Source organism: Dermacentor silvarum, chromosome 9 (assembly GCF_013339745.2).
Source record: "Dermacentor silvarum isolate Dsil-2018 chromosome 9, BIME_Dsil_1.4, whole genome shotgun sequence".
Classification (NCBI taxonomy): domain Eukaryota; kingdom Metazoa; phylum Arthropoda; class Arachnida; order Ixodida; family Ixodidae; genus Dermacentor; species Dermacentor silvarum.
This window is the reverse complement of record NC_051162.1, coordinates 155859264-155878689: the sequence shown is the minus strand read 5'-3', so window position 1 is coordinate 155878689 and position 19426 is coordinate 155859264. Positions and strand designations below refer to the sequence as shown.

Here is a 19426-nt window from a genome sequence, read left to right as displayed (position 1 = left end):
TCATGTTCGTGTGACGTATTTCCGTGACGGAAATACGTCAGTGAAGTCTTGGTGGACCCCGGCATAAAACACTTTCGTGTTAAAAAAAAAACGAGAGGGAAAAAGAACAAGAGTTGCGTTTCAAAAGGCGAAACGGCGGACGGCGCACCAACGGATACATGGCGCCATCTCGTGACTGGGGATTACACTACATTGCTATATATTCCGCTTCGACTCTTGACAGTGCAGTGCTTTGCTGCTTCCTACTACTCCAGGAAATCGCAGCACCAGCTAGCGTGAACACATACCCGCTGAATGACTTCCTGTTAGCCTTGTCACTATAGCCCAGTCTGCGTCGCAAAAGGCTTGTATGCACTTCCTAGTTCTCTGGTAGACTAATGCATAATTCTTTTCCTGCTTCACATAGCGAAGAATGTGCCTTATGCCATTCCAATGTTCTTCTGTTGGATGTTCATTGAACTGGCTCATATAAGTAGTCGGAAAAGCCAAGTCCGGTCTTGTGCCTCCGGCGAGGTAAAGCAACGCACCAATTGCTTGTCTGTACTTGCGGGGCAGATCCTCACTTGATGGGATATTTTTGTCTCCTCTTTTGTACTTGCTTCCAGGATCCAAATGAGATGATGATGCCTTTGCGTCTGACATGCCAAACGTTTCCAGTATGTCGTCAGCATAGGCCGTCTGATCCAGTATCAGTTTTCTATTCTTTTCTTTCTCCAGTCGTATGGAAAAAATGTGGCTAGCTTCACCCAAGTCTCTTGCATCAAATTGATTACTCAAGCGGCTTTTGAAGTCGGCAATCTGTTTCTCATCTTCTGCGATGACCAGCAAGTCATCCACGTAGACTCCTACGATGAGGTTCTTCTTACTGACATAAACACAGGGTTCTGCTTTTGATCTTCTCATCCCTTCTGACTTGAGCATTTTGTCCAAAGTAAGGTTCCACTCCCTTCCAGACAGTCGTAGCCCGTAAAGGCTCTTCTTCAGAAGATAGTCTTCATCCTTCTTAAGTCTGCGGTTGTTCCATGTAGACAGTCTCCTTCAGAGTACCATTTAAATATGCTGCCGTGATGTCCATCTGGTGGATCTTCCAATTTCTCTCAACTGCTATGGCCAGCAGTGTCCCGACGGACTTCAGCTTCACTACAGGAGAGAGGGTTTCCTTGTAATCGGTACCTTCCACTTGTGAGTATCCACATGCAACCAACCATGCCTTGTATGGCTCTAGGTCACCATTTTCGTCGTCCTTCACGCACTACCCACACAATCTACCGACACTAGAAAATCGAAGAATCGAGCTGCTCTCGCACTTTCACAGACTTTATTTCAGTGATTGGCTGTTTATACATTCGCAAATCAGACCAGCCCATCTAATTTTTCCGCGCCTGGATCACGCACGTAAAATACAGCCCAAATTTGCGTGCACTAACTTGCTTCGCAACTTGCCAATGTTTATTGCAATTTATCATTTGAACAAGCTACGAAGCGATGTTGTAACTCTGTGTGATCATGACTCGTTTGTTAATGAATTGAAGCACCCATTCAACGTAGAGTTGTATTTTAGCTATATTGTCCGATGCCGTGTATACATAGTTTGCACGCGCGTCACTTCCGCACCGGTCCGCGAGCCTGTCCGCCATCTTTAGGCACCTGCGCGCCTGCGGAAGCGTGCTAGAGCAGGCTGCGCGCGCTGACGCGTTGTTGATCCGAAGTTCCTTCTCGCGTCGTGATCATGCCAACCTGAGCGATTTTAGGTTGCCACACAAGAAGTACCACTGCCACGAAGCCGAGCTATGCAGAACCGGGCGTAGGTCTGCACCAAAAATAATAACATGGTAGTGCGAAAGCACAAGAATGCCGTCGGAGAAACGTCGGTGCCTGTGGCTTTACCGGAAAAATCGGAAGGACCTGAACAACGTGCGTGTCGTCACTTTGTTTCGGGCGAGTATATAACACGCCAAAACACTACACATCACGCATGATTGTAAAAGGGCGGCAGCGAAAGCCCCCGTACTGGTCGCTGACCGCCTGCTCGCACACGCATGGTCGCTTTTGCCGCTCTGAAAAACGCCCGTGTACTTGTGTTGTAGTGCACGGTAAAGAACTCCGGGCGGTCAAAATTATCCCGGAACCCTCCACTGCCGCGTGGTTCATAATTAGATAGTGATATTAGCACGGAAAACCCCAATTTTGTTTTTAATGGCCTGCAAACTGCTTTGCATCGTCATTTCTTGGTATGTGTGCTTCTCTTAGCGATATGCTAAGCAATATTTGAATGTCTGCATGCTTTCAATATAATGGGCTACTTCTATTTAACGCAACAAAATTCCCATGCACGGACCCCCATGCACGGAACTATAAACCAAAACTCGCAGAAAGAAACGAACACACGTTTTGAAGCTTGTGGAAAAAGCGCACATAGGTGAACCTTTGTGGCAAGAAAGCTGTCCCTGAATGGAGCAGCACAAAAAATACTGAGATAGTCTTCTCTGCCGCATGCCAAGGAAGATATGCTTTCATTGACTAATCTCGCCGAGGACGATGGTAAGACCCGACGACAGGCGCTTCGCTGCAAGCTTCCTCACCCAACCGCTCGGGAAGTAATTGTGCGCTTCAGCGATTTGTAAGCCTTTATTTCGTTCGGCGTGACGTAGCTCGTGGACGGGACAAAATAATTAGTAATATCCACGCACGTCGTGCCGGGAGCACCTCGGGGTCTGAACTGGTATCGACGCCAACGTGCAGCTAGTATGGGTCCACGCCGTCGCCCATTCCGACCTTTTCTTTGTAGCGAGCCCGCGTCGGCCCTACAAGCTCGTCTGTGTAGGAAGGGCAACATTCCGGGCTCCTGAGTTTTGCCATCGCTAAGCTTACACGACAGCAAACATGCGGCGTTGACGCGTATAAGTGAACGCCGAACACAAACGCAGCGGGCCAGCGGCTAGTAGCGAGGTGCCTAGCGATGGCGGACAGTCGGGGCAGGCGGCGGATATGACGTCACGTGCAAACTATGTATGTCATGTAGCACTAGTCCTTCAACACATGTACTATAATATATTATAAGGCCGAGACCGACCGCGCTGTCAAGCGCTTTTTATTCCAAAAAGGAAACCCCCCAGGTCATGCGCGAATAAGTAGAAGAACAGGGAAGGTGATGATGGCTATGTACAAATGAAAAGGACGAAGTACGTTAATAGTGCTTACACTAACTTCCCCCCGTCATGGAAGCGGCCAGCCTGGCCGCAGATTAGAGATTATCTAAACGGGGAGTGAAGGGCTTCATCCGCGAGACGTGAACAATTTCGGCATTCCGGCGGCGCCGGTCAGTGACGGAGTGTACTGGGCGCACGAGATAGTTCACTGCAGATGTTTGCTGGACAACGGTGTATGGGCCAATATAGCGTTGAAGGAACTTCTCACAGAGGCCTGGAGTTCGAGCTGGAGTCCAAAGCAGGACTTGGTCTCCAGGGTGAAAACGGAGGTCACGGCGTTTGTTGTCGCAGCGACGTCTGCGCTCAGCTTCCGTGCTTTGCCGGGCGATTTGACGGCAATGTGCAACTCGGGCAGCAAAATCTTCTGGAAGGGACGCGTTAGGCGAAGAAGGTGCTAAAAAGAATTCTCTGTCAAATATGGTGGAAGGAGATCTTCCATATACAAGGAAGAAAGGGCTGTAACCGGTAGACCGTTGAATAGCAGTATTATAGGCGAATGTCACAAAAGGAAGAATTTTATCCCAGTTAGTGTGGTTATAGGCCGGATGTACATGGAAATCATGTCATACAGCGTACGGGGGAAGCGCTCAGTGAGGCCATTGGTTTGCGGATGATAGGTAGAAGTAGATTTGTGCACGGTATCAGTGGCCCGAAGAACTTCCTCGAGAACTTGGGAAATAAACGCCTTGCCACGGTCACTCAGAAGAACGCGAGGAGCCCCGTGGCGCAAGACGATGGAGCGCAAGAAAAAGTCAGCGACCTCAGACGCGGTACCGGCTCGCAGAGGGGCAGTCTCGGCATATCTGGTTAAATGGTCGACCGAAGTGACAATCCAACGGTGACCGGAGGGTGTCAAAGGCAAGGGACCATATAAATCAATGCCAACAAATTCAAAAGGTGCGTCCGGGCAAGGGAGAGGTTGTAGTAAACCGGCAGGAGGGGAAGTCGAGCGTTTTCGGTGCTGACACGACACACAGGAGGCAATGTATTTGGCCACCGTTGTGGATAGGCCAGGCCAGAAGCAGCGGGTCTTGATGCGGTCGTAAGTCTTGTGGAAGCCTAAGTGGCCAGCCGATGCGTCGCCGTGAAGTGCCTCTAATACGCGCCGGCGAAGGCAGCGAGGTAGAACTGGGACCCACCGGTGACCTGTTGGGTGATAAACGTAGCGGTGTAGCACGCCACTTTGCAGGCGGAATTGTCGAAGTTGGCGTCGCAAGCGGCTGTTGGGTGGTTCGGCGAATCCACTAAGGCGATCCATGAGAGGTCGACAGTAGGAGTCGGCCCGCTGAAGCAAGACGAGATCAGAGCGTGATGAAAGCGTAGCTAGGTCCAGGGGCGCTATCGAGAGTTGGTGTGGGGCAGGCGTAGCATCGGAACAACGTGGTGGGGAAGACGACGGCGCGTTACGGGAGAGAGCGAGAGTGGGCAGCGAGACAGTGCGTCTGTATCACGATGACTTTTCCAGACTTGTACGTTATTGTAAAGTCATATTCCTGCAAGCGGAGTATCCAGCGTCCTAAGCGTCCTGACATGTTTTTCATTGATGACAGCCAACACAGAGCACGATGGTCGGTGACGATGGTGAAGTGGCGGCCGTAAAGGCATGGGCGAAATTTCTGAATCGACCAGACGATAGCCAGGCACTCTTGCTCTGTAATGGTGTAGTTCCGCTCAGCTGGAGAAAGTGTTCGGCTGGCATATGCGATGACTTGCTCTTTAGGGGCTGCATTACGTTGCAGAAGTACTGCGCCAATACCTTGTGCGCTTGCGTCAGTATGGAGTATGGTGGGGGCTCGATCATCGAAGTGGCGAAGCACTGGTCCGGAAGTAAGATGTTGCTTAAGAGCTTGAAAAGCCGACTCGCATTCGTTAGTCCATGTGAAAGAGGCACCGGTAACCAGTAGCTTGTGTAGAGGAGCTGCTATGGCAGCAAAGTTGCGTATAAATCGACGAAAATATGAAGCCAAGCCGAGGAAACTACGTAGATCTTTCTGCTGCTGGGGCCGAGGGAAGTGCAGAACAGCACTAATCTTTTCAGGGTCTGGCTGGATGCCATCTTTTGAGACGACGTGGCCCAATACTTTTATGGTCTTGCTTGCAAATTTCCATTTTTTTGTATTGATCTGGAAACCAGCATTTGCAAGGCACTTGAGAACTTCGTCTAATCGATGAAGATGTTGGCTGAAGTTAGACGAAAAGATGACAATATCGTCCAGATAACAGAGGCAGGTCTTCCATTTTAGTCCACGAAGTACGTTATCTATCATGCTCTCAATTGTGGCGGGAGCGTTACAAAGGCCAAAAGGCATCACGTTAAATTCATAAAGTCCGTCTGGTGTAGCGAATGCGGTCTTTTCTTTGTCAGTCTCGTTCATCGGAATTTGCCAATAGCCTGATCGAAGATCAAGGCTGGAGAAATATTCCGCCCCTTGCAGTGTGTCCAAAGCGTCGTCAATTCGAGGTATTGGATATACGTCCTTGCGTGTGATCTTATTGAGCGCTTGATAGTCGACGCAAAAGCGAACGGAGCCGTCCTTTTTCTTTACCAGAACCACGGGAGAAGCCCAGGAGCTAGATGAAGGTCGAATTATCTTCCGCGCAAGCATGTCAGCAACCTGTTGTTCAATGACCCTCCGTTCGGACGGCGAGACACGATAGGGGCGTCGTCGTATGATAGCGGAACCATCGGTTTCGATGCGGTGTGAAGCCACAGAAGTTTGGCTCAACACAGGAGAACAGCTATCGAAACAGGCTTTGTGCTTCGCCAAGACCGCCAGTAAGGCTTCGTACTGCGCGGCGGTTAGGTCAGAACCAAGAACGGCTGAGGGAGGGAAAGAATCATCCAAACCTGAGGTTGGTGCTGGCGATGAAGAAGGGCAAAGCGTGACTATAGAGATAGGTTGAGTGTCGGCGAGGGTTGCCACAGTCATCCCTTTGGGCAGCATCACAGGATCTGGGGTCGTGTTGCAGGCAGACAGAAGGGCGCGGCCACGTGAAAACCGGACGAGACAGGCGGCAATGAGGATTCCACGAGAAGTACAGCGGGAAGAAGGGGCGACTAGAGCGTCTCCGTCGGCGATCTGCCGGGATGTTACGGATACAACGTCTTCGTGACCAGGACGCAGGACGTAGTCTACATCAATGGCCAAGTTCACGCATGAAGGTGAACAATCCGTAACAGGTGGAAGCGCTGTATCCGCGATGTGGACAACTTTCTCTCTACATGAAATGACGGCTGAAGCAGAATGTAGGAAGGTCCCAAGCCAAGATAAATTCATGGATACACGCTGGAAGCACGATAAACTCAATGTGGTGGCGAATGCCGTCGATGAGAACACGAGCAGTACACTGTCCGTCGGGGTGAATCAATGCATTATTAGGACCACGCAAAATAGGTCCAAGATAAGGCGTTTTCACTTTCCGGAGCCGTGAACACAGATCACTACGAAGAACAGACGGCGGCACCGGTATCGATGAGAGCAGACGCGGGAACACCTTCAACAGTTACATAAAGCATGTTGGCCGGGCGAAGAGGAGGAATTTTTAAAGACCGATAGGAAGCAGTTTCCCCTCCAAAAACTGTAACAGTTAGTTTTCCAAGTGCTGGTCGGCAAGATGGGAAGTGGGGCGAAGCGGCGATGTAGAGCGCCGGTAAAGCGAAGGAGAACGACGTCTGGCCGAACGGGAACTATGAGGCAGATTGGGAGCAGCTGGAGGAGGCGGTGAACGCTGCTGAGGGAACGAGTACGAACCGGGATAGTAGGAGTCTGGTCGGCGAGTGTGGTCTCTCTCGTGCTCAGCCTAGCCTCGTCTTTCATCCTGCTGGCGACGGCGGCAGAAGCGAGATATATGGCCGCGTATACCACAGTAAAAACAAACCGGACGAGGTGGACGCCACGGAGGGTAGGATGGCGCAGCAAGTGCTCTGGTTCCCATCGAAGCCAAATGGTCATAGGTAACGTCAGTAGGCACGGAGGTCAGGGTAGGGGTGGGTAGCGAAGCAACATCCGCGTAAGTAGGTGAGGGGCGCGCTACCGGAGCAAGATGCGTCGTGGGTGTAGTCATCGCTGTCAACTTCTGCTTTACGACCTCGCGCAAGTCGAAGGGCGGGGTTGGGGCACAGGCAGCAGGTGAACGCCTCAGGTCTAGTATTTGAAGCTCTTCGCGGATGATTGTGCGGATGAGAGCACGTAGATCTGAAGAATGGGGAACTTAAGGATCGCTACTGTCATGTTGAAGACGAAGAGACTGCATCTCGTCCAGGCGCTGACACGTGGCAGTGATGTCTTGGACAGAAGCCGGATTTTGCACGATTAAGGCGTTGAACGCGACAGACCCAATGCCTTTTAATATGTGTCGAACGCGTTTGGCTTCCGTCATGCTAGGGTTCGCACGGCGGCACAGAGCCAAGACATCCTCTATGTATGATGTGTAAGACTCTTGTGGAAGTTGGAGGCGCGTGCCCAGCTTCTGCTTGGCGACTTCTGCACGGCTAGACGAGGAAGCGAAGATTTGACGCAGCTTGGCGGTAAACGTGGACCAATCCGCGATGTCGGATTCATGATTGAAATACCACGTCCTTGCAACACCGGTCAAGTAGAATGCGACGTGCCTCAATTTCTGGGTATCGTTCCACTTATTGCAAGAACTCACGCGGTCGTAGTTGTCGATCCAATCGTCGACGTCATCACCGCGGAGTCCCGCAAAGACAGGGGGATCGCGTTGAGGGCACGTCACACAGTCCAAGAAGGCACCGCAGGCGGAGTCGTTTGTGTGGTAGGGTTAGAGGCGCCGGAAGAGCCGGGGTTGGTATTGTCCATCATTGTAGGGGTAACCGGGCAGGGGCGCAGCCAGAAATTTTTTTCGGGGGGGGGGGGGGGGGTCAAGCTTCTGCTTTCCTCTACGTCACGTGATCAATAATAACTATCTGTAGTTTAAGCAGACTCTATACATGTATATCAAAGACATGGGACCGCCCCCACCCCTCCCCTCGCGTGTGAGTGTGCTTGTGATGAAATTAAGTAAAACGTAAAGTAAGCTCAGTGAATACAGTAAGTACGACAGGTACAGTGGGCGTTTGGAGCAACGGTCTCTCATCGCGCCACTGAATGGACCAGTCTTCGAAAACGCATCATTGGGACGACCCGTGCGATTGGAGAAGACATCATTAATTGTTAATTTCCGTTAAGCGTAGATGGCGTCGTCCTCGTCGGGGCGAAGTGCGTTTCACAAGTCAAGGACTGCTATACACGCGAAAATGCACGTGTGACCAGGCTATACCTACTCCCATAGCAATAGCTTGTCCGCTGCGTCTTTAGCGCTAGAAAACTTAAATACGCGCAGAAACGCGTAAGGATTTTTTTTCGAAGTTTTCGTCGCCCTGCTCCCTCATACGAGAGGGTTGCATTTCCTGCGGCAAGTGCATGGGCCGCTGTGTTTTCACTTTGTGCGAGCGTGCAGCCGTCATTGCCTTTACGTCAACAGATTCAGAATTGTACAGAATATTTCACCGCACAGCAGAGATATGGCATGTGTACGCATTTTAAGTAGTGCGTGCAACTCATTTCTGCTTCACTTACGTCGGTGCAAACAGGAAGCGGCCTTGTACCTCACAGAATCTCGACTGATTGGTGTACTAGTGATGCAGGAATGAACTCCGCTCTTGTTCAGTGCATAGTGCACATAATCAATTTCTCAGGACGCGTGAACTCCGACGAGAACTGTCAGCGCCTGCAACAAGAGTTTACTTACGCTGTACTGCGCACAACAGTAATTCATGCTTGTCGGCTGTCTGTTTCGTGCATTCTGTTGCGAGTCGGTGGAATTTCACTGCTGTCATCAACCCCTTCGTGTGTACATTGCTGGTTTGGGATTCCACAACAAAACAGCAACTACCAGCCTTCCGTAATAGCTGGTTTGAGATTCAACAACACAACAGTAATTACCAGCCTTCCGTAGGGGCGCAATCGCAAAAAAGAGACGTTTCTTGCGCAGACTAAAAGCCTACGTTCACACTTGGGAAGCGGCAAGCGGGCGGAAAGGTCAAAGCGGCCGGAAAATGTTTCCGCTCCTGTCCAAGTTTTTCACATTTGTTTTGCTACCGCCGCGGCCGCAGATGCCGTTTTCGTCCAGATCCGTCTAGTATGCGTACGTTTGTCGGCGTGGTGGCGCTCATTTCGAGCGGTATGTTCATTCATTGACCCACGTACCGTCATCAGAAGTGATCATTTCACGCAACTTCGCGTGTCATCTGCGACCTTCGGTAAATTCCTCGTTGGCGTTCCGTAATTCTCCTCACACGGGCGCGGTAGCGCTGAGTCACAGGTTGGTGCCTAGGCGTGATAATATTTCTTTAAAAGCTTTTATTTACAAGTTGTAATAACATTTCATCATTTCGTATTCTGGGCGCCTCCGGGACACCAAAGGGGCAACGGGAACACCACAGCTAAAACCCGGGCTGGCCCTTGTGTTGGGGCTCGCCAAAGCCTGCGCGTCCTACGTGAGACCTACGCTCTCAATCTATCGTCGCGACGAGAAAAGCACCCCGCGACTTCTGCAACATACCGTGCACGTGCGAGGAGAATTATGGAGCGCCAACGAGGAATCTGCCTAACTATTGTCTGCCATGGAAGTGGAAGAAGAAATGGCTTTTATGCTTCCACCTACTTGTTTTCTAGAAATGGACAATGAATAAACGGAAGACGCGGACACCTCCGAAACGGCGGTGGTGGGTTCGCCTGGCTTTGCAAAAGCGCGAGAAGTTGGGTCACGCCAAGGCCTCGTTGCCGCACCTCCGGTCGCGCGACGTTGAATACTATCGCGAGTAGTGCTGACAGTACGTTTTAGTGCCAGTCTTGTCGTAGGGCAAGGGCTGGTTCTTGATCGCGTCGATCAGCATTACAGCCTACACTTTTGGTGCCATGTTCAATTTTATGACCGGTTGTTTACATGCTAGTGTAGCTTCCAGTGAGGCAGAACGACTTTCCGCCGCATTTCCGCTTCGCCATGGCGAAAAAATCGGCCCGAGACCGATTTGGCTCGCAGCCTGTTTTTCTGCCCTGTTTTGCCGCCTAGGCGGGCGGATGTTTTCAAGATTTTGCCGCTTCCGACAGCTTCGATACCAAGTGTGAACGTAGCCTAAGATCCTGCGCGAGCGCGGCCTAACTGGCACCTGAAGGGAAGCGGCGGAAATGTATACCGGAGATTTCGACCACCTGGGGTCTTTAACGTGCACCTAAATCTAAGTAAACGGGCCTCGAGCGTTTTCGCCATCATCTAAAATGCGGCTGCCGCATTTGTTGCTTCAGAATGCGGCCGCCACATTCACGCCCAAAACTTCACAGAGTGTCAAAGCCTTGACAAACACCGTGACAGTTTTTTCCTTATGCAGACATGATTCGCTGTAAATTACCAACCCAAACGGAAGCGCCCAGGAATGAAATTGTGAAAGTAGCACCGGATTCATGGATTATATCAGCGCGAAGCGACGAGAACAAAGGGTGGGTAAGGGGGGGGGAAGGGGGTTGCGGAAAAAATTTCAGGGGGGGAAGTTGAACCCCCCCCCCCCCCCCCCCCTGGCTACACCCCTGTAACCGGGCGCAGGCGGCGACCGGAACGTAGCTCCTGGGAGGACGGGAACGAGAGAGGACATCGAGGTCTTGACGTACCTCCACCACTTTATAAGACCGAGACCGACTGAGCTGTCCAAGCGCTTTTTATTCCAAAAAGGAAACGCCCCAGCTCTTGCGCGAAGAAGTAGAAGAACAGGGAAGGTGATGATGGCTATGTACAAATGAAAAGGACGAAGTACGTTAATAGTGCTTACAATATATATATATATATATATATATATATATATATATATATATTGTATTTTGTGTTACATTGCATTGTATTGTGTCTTCATGTTCATGTTTCTCGCAAGCTTGTTGTGGTGTTTTTTATTGCGATAGCGATTATATGGACACTCCAAAGCGGATTTCTACCGTCGGCGTCGCCGTCGCCGTGATGTTCCATATGACGTCAACGGCGATGAAATCGTCACCGCGCGCCGTAAGATGTATGTGCGAGTGAAAGCGCGCGAGGGACGCGTGGTTTAATTCTGCTGCCCTGCAGGGCAGCAGAATTAAGCGTCTCTTTCCTCCTTTACTATCACCATATATATGGAGCAAACGCGACCTCATCCGTCGTGCGAAAGGCCGTGGGGGGACGGGAGGGAGGGAGGGGAGGCGACGTTTAGCTGCGGGACCAAATGCCTATTTATATATAAATGTTTCGAGGCGAGAAGGTGGTAAAGACTTCCGACGCTGCTCGACGAGTTTCCCGTTCTGATCTCGTCGAAAACCTCCGAGCCTTCCGCAGAGGCACCGGCAACAGTCACCAACGCCGCGCACGTTCGGTGCGAACGCGGGAAAAACGTCGACGGGGTTGACAACAGTTCTGCGCGTTGCTGGTGTTGCTGCATGTCCAAGTTTTTACAGCTGATAAAACTACTATCCTTATGAATTCGTATAGCTCACTGCTAATTTGCTATCGCAATTGATGCTTCGCCTTTCGGGTGAAACTGCGACATTTTTTTTTAGTTTGTGAAGGTAACCCCGATGTATTAACCCCCCCCCCCCCGCCTATGTGGTGCCCGCAAGAGCCCTTAGGGATACTACTACTACTACTACTACTACTACTAATAATAATAATAATAATAATAATAATGATAATAATATTAATAACAACAATACTAATATGATATTACGCCGTAGAACGGGCAATATACCTCGTCTGTAATGATTTCCCACTGTATAGTGTGGGCCATGATCTCAATTAACTCATTCTGCACGTCACTGCTTATCCCTTTGTCTCTGTTAGGCATCAATTTCCTCAATGCTGGAACCTCCCCAGACCTTTCATCAAGGAAATCGACAGGATTTCCATCGCATTTACTGCGCCCAGTCAGTCATCGCATTTACTGCGCCCTCCCTCCCGTCCCCCCACGGCCTTTCGCACGACGGATGAGGTCGCGTTTGCTCCATATATATGGTGATAGTAAAGGAGGAAAGAGACGCTTAATTCTGCTGCCCTGCAGGGCAGCAGAATTAAACCACGCGTCCCTCGCGCGCTTTCACTCGCACATACATCTTACGGCGCGCGGTGACGATTTCATCGCCGTTGACGTCATATGGAACATCACGGCGACGGCGACGCCGACGGTAGAAATCCGCTTTGGAGTGTCCATATAATCGCTATCGCAATAAAAAACACCACAACAAGCTTGCGAGAAACATGAACATGAAGACACAATACAATGCAATGTAACACAAAATACAATATATATATATATATATATTGTAAGCACTATTAACGTACTTCGTCCTTTTCATTTGTACATAGCCATCATCACCTTCCCTGTTCTTCTACTTCTTCGCGCAAGAGCTGGGGCGTTTCCTTTTTGGAATAAAAAGCGCTTGGACAGCTCGGTCGGTCTCGGTCTTATAAAGTGGTGGAGGTACGTCAAGACCTCGACGTCCTCTCTCGTTCCCGTCCTCCCAGGAGCTACGTTCCGGTCGCCGCCTGCGCCCGGTTACAGGGGTGTAGCCAGGGGGGGGGGGGGTTCAACTTCCCCCCTGAAATTTCTTCCGCAACCCCCTCCCCCCCCCTTACCCACCCTTTGTTCTCGTCGCTTCGCGCTGATATAATCCATGAATCCGGTGCTACTTTCACAATTTCATTCCTGGGCGCTTCCGTTTGGGTTGGTAATTTACAGCGAATCATGTCTGCATAAGGAAAAAACTGTCACGGTGTTTGTCAAGGCTTTGACACTCTGTGAAGTTTTGGGCGTGAATGTGGCGGCCGCATTCTGAAGCAACAAATGCGCAACAAATGAAGCAACAAATGCGGCAGCCGCATTTTAGATGATGGCGAAAACGCTCGAGGCCCGTTTACTTAGATTTAGGTGCACGTTAAAGACCCCAGGTGGTCGAAATCTCCGGTATACATTTCCGCCGCTTCCCTTCAGGTGCCAGTTAGGCCGCGCTCGCGCAGGATCTTAGGCTACGTTCACACTTGGTATCGAAGCTGTCGGAAGCGGCAAAATCTTGAAAACATCCGCCCGCCTAGGCGGCAAAACAGGGCAGAAAAACAGGCTGCGAGCCAAATCGGTCTCGGGCCGATTTTACATGAGTGCGACTACATGAGTGCGACGCAGTGGACCGTGCGACGCAGGTAGCAGACGGAGCTTATAATGACACGTAGTGCCGTCCTGGCGTCCTCCCGCTGCTTGCTACACTACTTCTTTTTACTTCGAATGTTCGCCCAACGGCATAAAGCATTACATTTGATCTTAGCCAAAAGGCATTAAATATAGAAATGTAGGCCGGTTTCGGCGATGACCTACAAGCTGTGTTAGGAAACGTGTTACACGGACACCCCTCCGCCTCGACAGATTGTGGTTGAAAGAATCTCAGTGGAACTGGCTTTTTTCATGCCGTCGGAACTTTTGTATAGCTTTTTTTCCAGTTATCAATTTTTTTCTCCAAAAATCAACACAGGGCACGGCAGCTGGCTGCAAAGGCTCATGGTTAACCTGTTTGTGTTCATCGCGCAGATAGCCGCAACCCTGCTGCTGATAGCTGCAGGCCATGACCCCGGTGAGACACGAAGCCTTCAGATGGCAATCGTGAATCCTGCGCATCCGCTTCCGGACCGCTGCACCGCCGAGCCAGTCCTAGTGACATTGCAGAGTAACAGCCTATTCTACCAGCGCACTTCGTCGATCACTCCGAGCGACTGTTCGGTTTTCAACTCGGCGTTGGTGTCGCGTCAGGTGCTTCGTTCCTAAAGTCCCTATATAAGAAAAGTACCGCCATCTACTCTTTCCTCCGCCGCCTCCTCTCCTAAAGCGCTTGCTTTTTTCTTTACTTTTTGCTTGCGAAAGCCAAGTCGACGGTGGCGCACCTAGAAAGTCCACGTTGAAGCTTTCAGGCCGGGCGCGCGCCGCCGCCGCCGCCGGCGACTGCGGCTGCGCAGAGGACTTTCAACATGGCTCCGAAGCGGAAAAAAAGAAAATATAAAAGAAGTGAAAAGCGCGCGCTATCATCGTCCAATCGGAGATACAGGAGAGAGATAGGCGGTTATCAAAGGATGGCGGTACTTTTCTTATATAGGGACTTTATTCGTTCCATAAGAAGGGACGAAACACTTCCGCAGGCCATAGTGCACGGCAGCTGGCCGCAAAGGGACCTGGATAACCCGCTTGTGTTCATCGCCCCGGTAAGAAAACGCGTTGAACATTACATGCGTTCCAACGAGCTTTGTTTATTTGTGCTGCCGTGCCCTGGTCTGCTGTGCGAACAAATTTTTGACAAAGTGCATCTCGTCAAATTATTGCTATTAGCAGGTGATGTAGAAACAAACCCGGGCCCTGATACACCTGAAGTTTCCCAGCAACTACTAACGCATTTTGAAGGATTTAAAAGAAGCAAAGGAAAGGCAACTAACCGTAACAGACAAGAAACTCAAAGGACTTACAACCTCACTGACTGACTGACTGAATAAACTTTATTAAAACCAGCAAGAGGTGATGGCTGGGTCTAGGCCTCCCACGTGGGGACGTCGAGGTGTTGCCCTAGGCAAAAAGATGTCGTACCCGCCTTAGTGGCTATGGTGTTGGGCTGATAAGCACGTGGTCGCGGGATCAAATCCCGGCCTCGGCGGCCGCATTTCGATGGGGGTGAAATGCGAAAACACACGTGTACTTAGATTTAGGTGCACGTTGAAGAACCCCAGGCGGTGCAAATTATTCCGGAGTCCCCCACTACGGCATGCCTCATAATCAGATCGTGGTTTTGGCACGTAAAAGCCCATAATTAAAAAAAAATTTCTTCTTGCATGGAAATGGTCCCAAATCTACAGAAAGTCGTTTCAACCCTAGAAATAAGACTAGACAACCTTGAAAATTGCTCCAGACAATCAAACTTATTGTGTAGGGTCTGCCAGAAGAATACAAAGGAAACGAAAAGGCACTACGACTTGCAGTAAACGTCAAAGTTGTCAAAAAAAAATTGTCACGGCGAACGGAGGAGCACGGCAAATCCTTTAGAACTATAGAACTCGCCACTGAGTTTAAATCACGGCACAGTCGTATGATTAAAATTGCCGCGTATCTGCGTGCTTCGCTGCAAATGTCGTCGAAAGACGACAGTCTTCTGCCAGCCGTACTACATGAGTGCTGGTCTGATCCGCGGCCACCCGTGATGCTGTTCTCGTACCATTTCCGTCCTGGCATGAAGGTCTGTTTGAACAGATTTCATTTTACCGCATTATTTCATCAAGCGGCCATTTATGTTTTGCCCTGCCTCAGACAGCGCTTCCTTTATGTTGAATCGGCCGCATCTGGCTGGCATTGATAAAATTGAGGAGGCGCTGCGTGAGACATGGACGCCATCTGGCAATACATCGGGAAACATGAGCTTGTGCAGAGGGTTTCCTTCCTCCATGGCAGAGGGCGCTCGTCGGCGCGCAGTCGGCGAACGTCGTTCGTCGGCGAGCATAGCATGGCATTTTCAGCGCAGCTTAAGAAACTAGGGTCTTTAGAGTTACGTATCTATGTATTTTCTATTAAAGGAACACACCTCCTAATACTTACCTAGTGATGTTGCGCCTCAGATATGCGTAATATTTACTTTGTGATCGATAACGTTCACAAGTATGAACAGCCGTACCAGTTTATGTAGTGTGGGCGGTAAGCAAGTGGTCCAACTTTGGCCGGGTGGCTGAATCGGGTGGCAGACAGACAGACAGACAGACAGACCAAATTTTCAGCGTTGAAGTTCCCCAAGAAAGACTATCGTCTTTAAAAAGTCCTGAAACTTGAAGCTGTAAGTATAGAATGTGTACATAGACTAGGGAGGCCAGATACCATTAAACGAGACCTAAAACTTCTCGATTTTAGGGACAAACTAAAACCCTGAGAAATTGTTTTAAACTAAAGGGATCAGGCTTTTCCATTTCCGAAGATTTTTCACCTCGCGTATGAGATTTAAGAAGAAAACTATGGAATTTTGCCAAATCAAGCAAATAATCTAATTTATGGTAAACTACGAATAAATGCCGATATGTTCTACTGGGAGGACTAAAATAATAGTATAGCCCCTTTTAAACCTGGTTGCGTCAATCCTGATACAAAAAACCAGGATCGCGGCTCTGGAAGCCTGCGTTCGCGCCGAACTGTAGATCCCACTTACCCTTTTTAAACATAAATGCCCGTAGCATATTGAAAAAAAAAGAAAAAACAATTCTCTTGAATTGCTTCTTAGATATGAACCAGACTTTCTAACACTAACAAAAACTTGGCTAACAGTTGATAATAAAGATCTTGAAATAGCCCCTCCCAAGTACGCTATCATCCGGAAAGACCGCACGACGCGAGGCGTGACCATTCTAGTAAAGAAGGAAATCCCGTTTTAGGTGTCAGCCGATGTTGTGGCTATCTTTTGTAAGCTGTGTTTCACATCTCGCACTGTAGTTGTTGGCTGCGTTTATCGCAGTCCTTCTTCGGTCCTCGAAACTCTGCTCGGTTGCATGAATACACGAATCAAAGCGCATCAAGGTCCAGATTAATAATCGCAGCGATCTTAATGTTCCTGAAGTGAACTGGCAGACAATGCAGCATCATTCACCTTGTGCGGATGTGCTACTTGATTTTATGTTATTGTTCAACCTTGCTCAAATTGTAAGTGAACCTACACGTGTACAGTGATCTAGCTGTTCCCTACTAGATTTAATATTCCTCAGCAATCACTTTATAAATGAACAAACTAAATTAAGTTTACTGGATGGCATTTCTGACAACACGATCTCCTTTTGCACTATGCCCCTTCATGACACCGTTACTCCTCAGCAAATCTTCGCTTACCCGGACTACAGTAAAGTTAACGACACTAGTATACCTGATTACCTGATTAATGAATACGATTCGTTCCTGCAACTTTCACATAACAACAGTGCAGACATCAATACCTTGTGGCTCGCGTTTAAAGTGATTATATCGCACTGTATAACCAATTACATACCAACTAAACGAAAGAAACTTAGTAAGCGTAAACAGGGATAACTTGTGCCGTAATTTATGCCAACCATAAAGTAAACGAAATGAGAAAATTGCTCAAAACTAACTTATTCAAATTTACGCCTCACGATCTCAGCGCAGTTATCCAATGTATGAAATGCAAAAATTGAGACAGCCAAACAGTTCTTCTTCCCTAATACATGGACAAACTTTTTGAAAACTGCTCCAAGTTTTGGAACTACATTAATCCCAAAGAATTGTAACGACAACGGAGCCTCAAATGAAGAAAATAGAAACTCCGCTAACCTGCTTAGCTACTACTTCTGCTCCGTTTTCACAGAGGACGACGGCACACTTACACAAGCAGGCTCCACTAGAAATAAACCACTAGAGCCACTTACACTAACTGAAGCAGGGATACTTAACCTACTACTGAACTCAGACCCAAAGGGATCACCTGGACCTGATAACATACCCAATCCATTCCTTCGCAGATACACTGGCTGGATGGCCAAGTACTTATTATAGTTTTTTACAAATTACTGCCCTCAGCACCCCCCTTAAGGATTGGAAAACAGCTAAAGTAAAACCAACCCATAAATCAGGAAGCACAACAGAACCCTCCAACTACAGGCCAATCTCACTAACATGTACAGTCTGTAAATACTAGAACACATTATCTTAAAGCACTTAACCAAACACCTTGAAAAGGAAAAAAAATACTAACAGCTTGTCAGCATGGTTTCAGCAGAGGTCTTTCCACGGTCACAGAACTAATCGAGCGTGTTCACGGTATATAGGTAAGCATTGATCAACAGAAAAAATTGATCTAATCTTTCCAGACTTTTCAAAAGCTTTCGATCGCGTAACACATATAAAAGTAATTTATGAACTCGAACTTACTTTGGGAAAAGGACCTATTCTCGAATGGATCAAAGACTATCTTACTAACCGCACACAATTTCTAGAAGTAAAGCCGCAATATTTCATTAAATCGAGCGTCAGACCCGGCATCCACACGTAAGCGTACTGGCTCATTTTCTTTCTTATACACATTAATGATCTGCCTTCTAATATTCCTGTCAATGTTCTTATAATGACCATCTAGCCTTGAACGACGCTTCAGCATTAGTATATAAATGGTGTAACGAATGGCAAATGACTTTGAACATTAACAAATCAGCTACTTTATCAATTACGAGAAAAAGAACACAGATCGTAATTCAACTACACACTAAATAACGCCACATTCAACAGACTGAGGGAGTTCGAGTAACTTGGTTAAACATTAACACATGACGTTAGATGGGAATGCCATCTTAACACCGTTTCCTCGACCGCGCACAAAAAAGAATTCACAGGGCGCGTCGCGTGTGTCGTTGGTGCCTTGGTGTTAACGCTCGCTGAGGAAGCATTTGTTGTACCACTGGTAGGCCACGACAGGTTCAGCGCCACTCTTTCCATGTTCAACGGTTTTGTCGGGTTCTGCGGGTGGCTTGCAGTGTTCGTAGATGCGGCAGCGGCTGAAGCGTCCATATGGGCCTCGGTCGGTATGGCGATATTCTTCCAATCGGCTGCAGAGATGTTGAAGCCAGCGAGCGGCTTGCACCAATGGTCGACGTCACCAGTGACGAGGGACACCAAGACGGCTTGGCAACTAACCGAGAAGGCCCCCAGGAGAACCAGCAGGCGCATCCTCTTCTGGAAGGGCCCGTGGCCGAAGCCATCTTCGCAGTCAAACGACTCGCTTGTTCGGAAATCTACACTTGCCAGTCGCTGTGGGAGCAAGACGTCCATCGCCTGGCAGTGAGAGGCTGCTCTTGGGGTTTAGAACGCTTGAACGAACAAAGAAGGATGGCTTCTTCTTCTTCTTCTTCTTCTTCTTCAGCGCGCGCTTTTGACTGTGTCTCTTTGTCGTGTGCCCTTCGACGGGGCCGTCTTACTACTCAGCGAACAAAAATCGTTGGTGTTTTTGCGGCGCTTTCAGATCGAAAAATGTATATTTTAAAAGCTACAGCTCGCAGAAATAAAAAAGGAATCTCTTCAATGTTTAGGTTTCTGTCTTTCACAATGCTTCGCAATGATGAGAGAGAGTTAGTCGGAAGTCTGTTTTCACTGGGTGTCTGCGGAAGCGGTGCGGTAGTAATACAGACAGGTT

The 19426-nt window shown here is 49.0% G+C and overlaps 1 protein-coding gene across 1 annotated transcript in view; it reads left to right on the top strand.

Moving 5' to 3' along the window:
• Window positions 1–19078, top strand: part of LOC119464009 (kinesin-like protein KIF18B) — a 43715-nt gene extending 24637 nt beyond the window's left edge. Inside the window, exons 10-11 of the mRNA XM_049655461.1 lie at window positions 13807–13942; window positions 18771–19078. Of these exons, the coding sequence (XP_049511418.1) occupies window positions 13807–13942; window positions 18771–19078 (444 nt within the window). The remainder of the gene's footprint in view (window positions 1–13806; window positions 13943–18770) is intronic.
• Window positions 19079–19426: the final 348 nt, after the last annotated feature.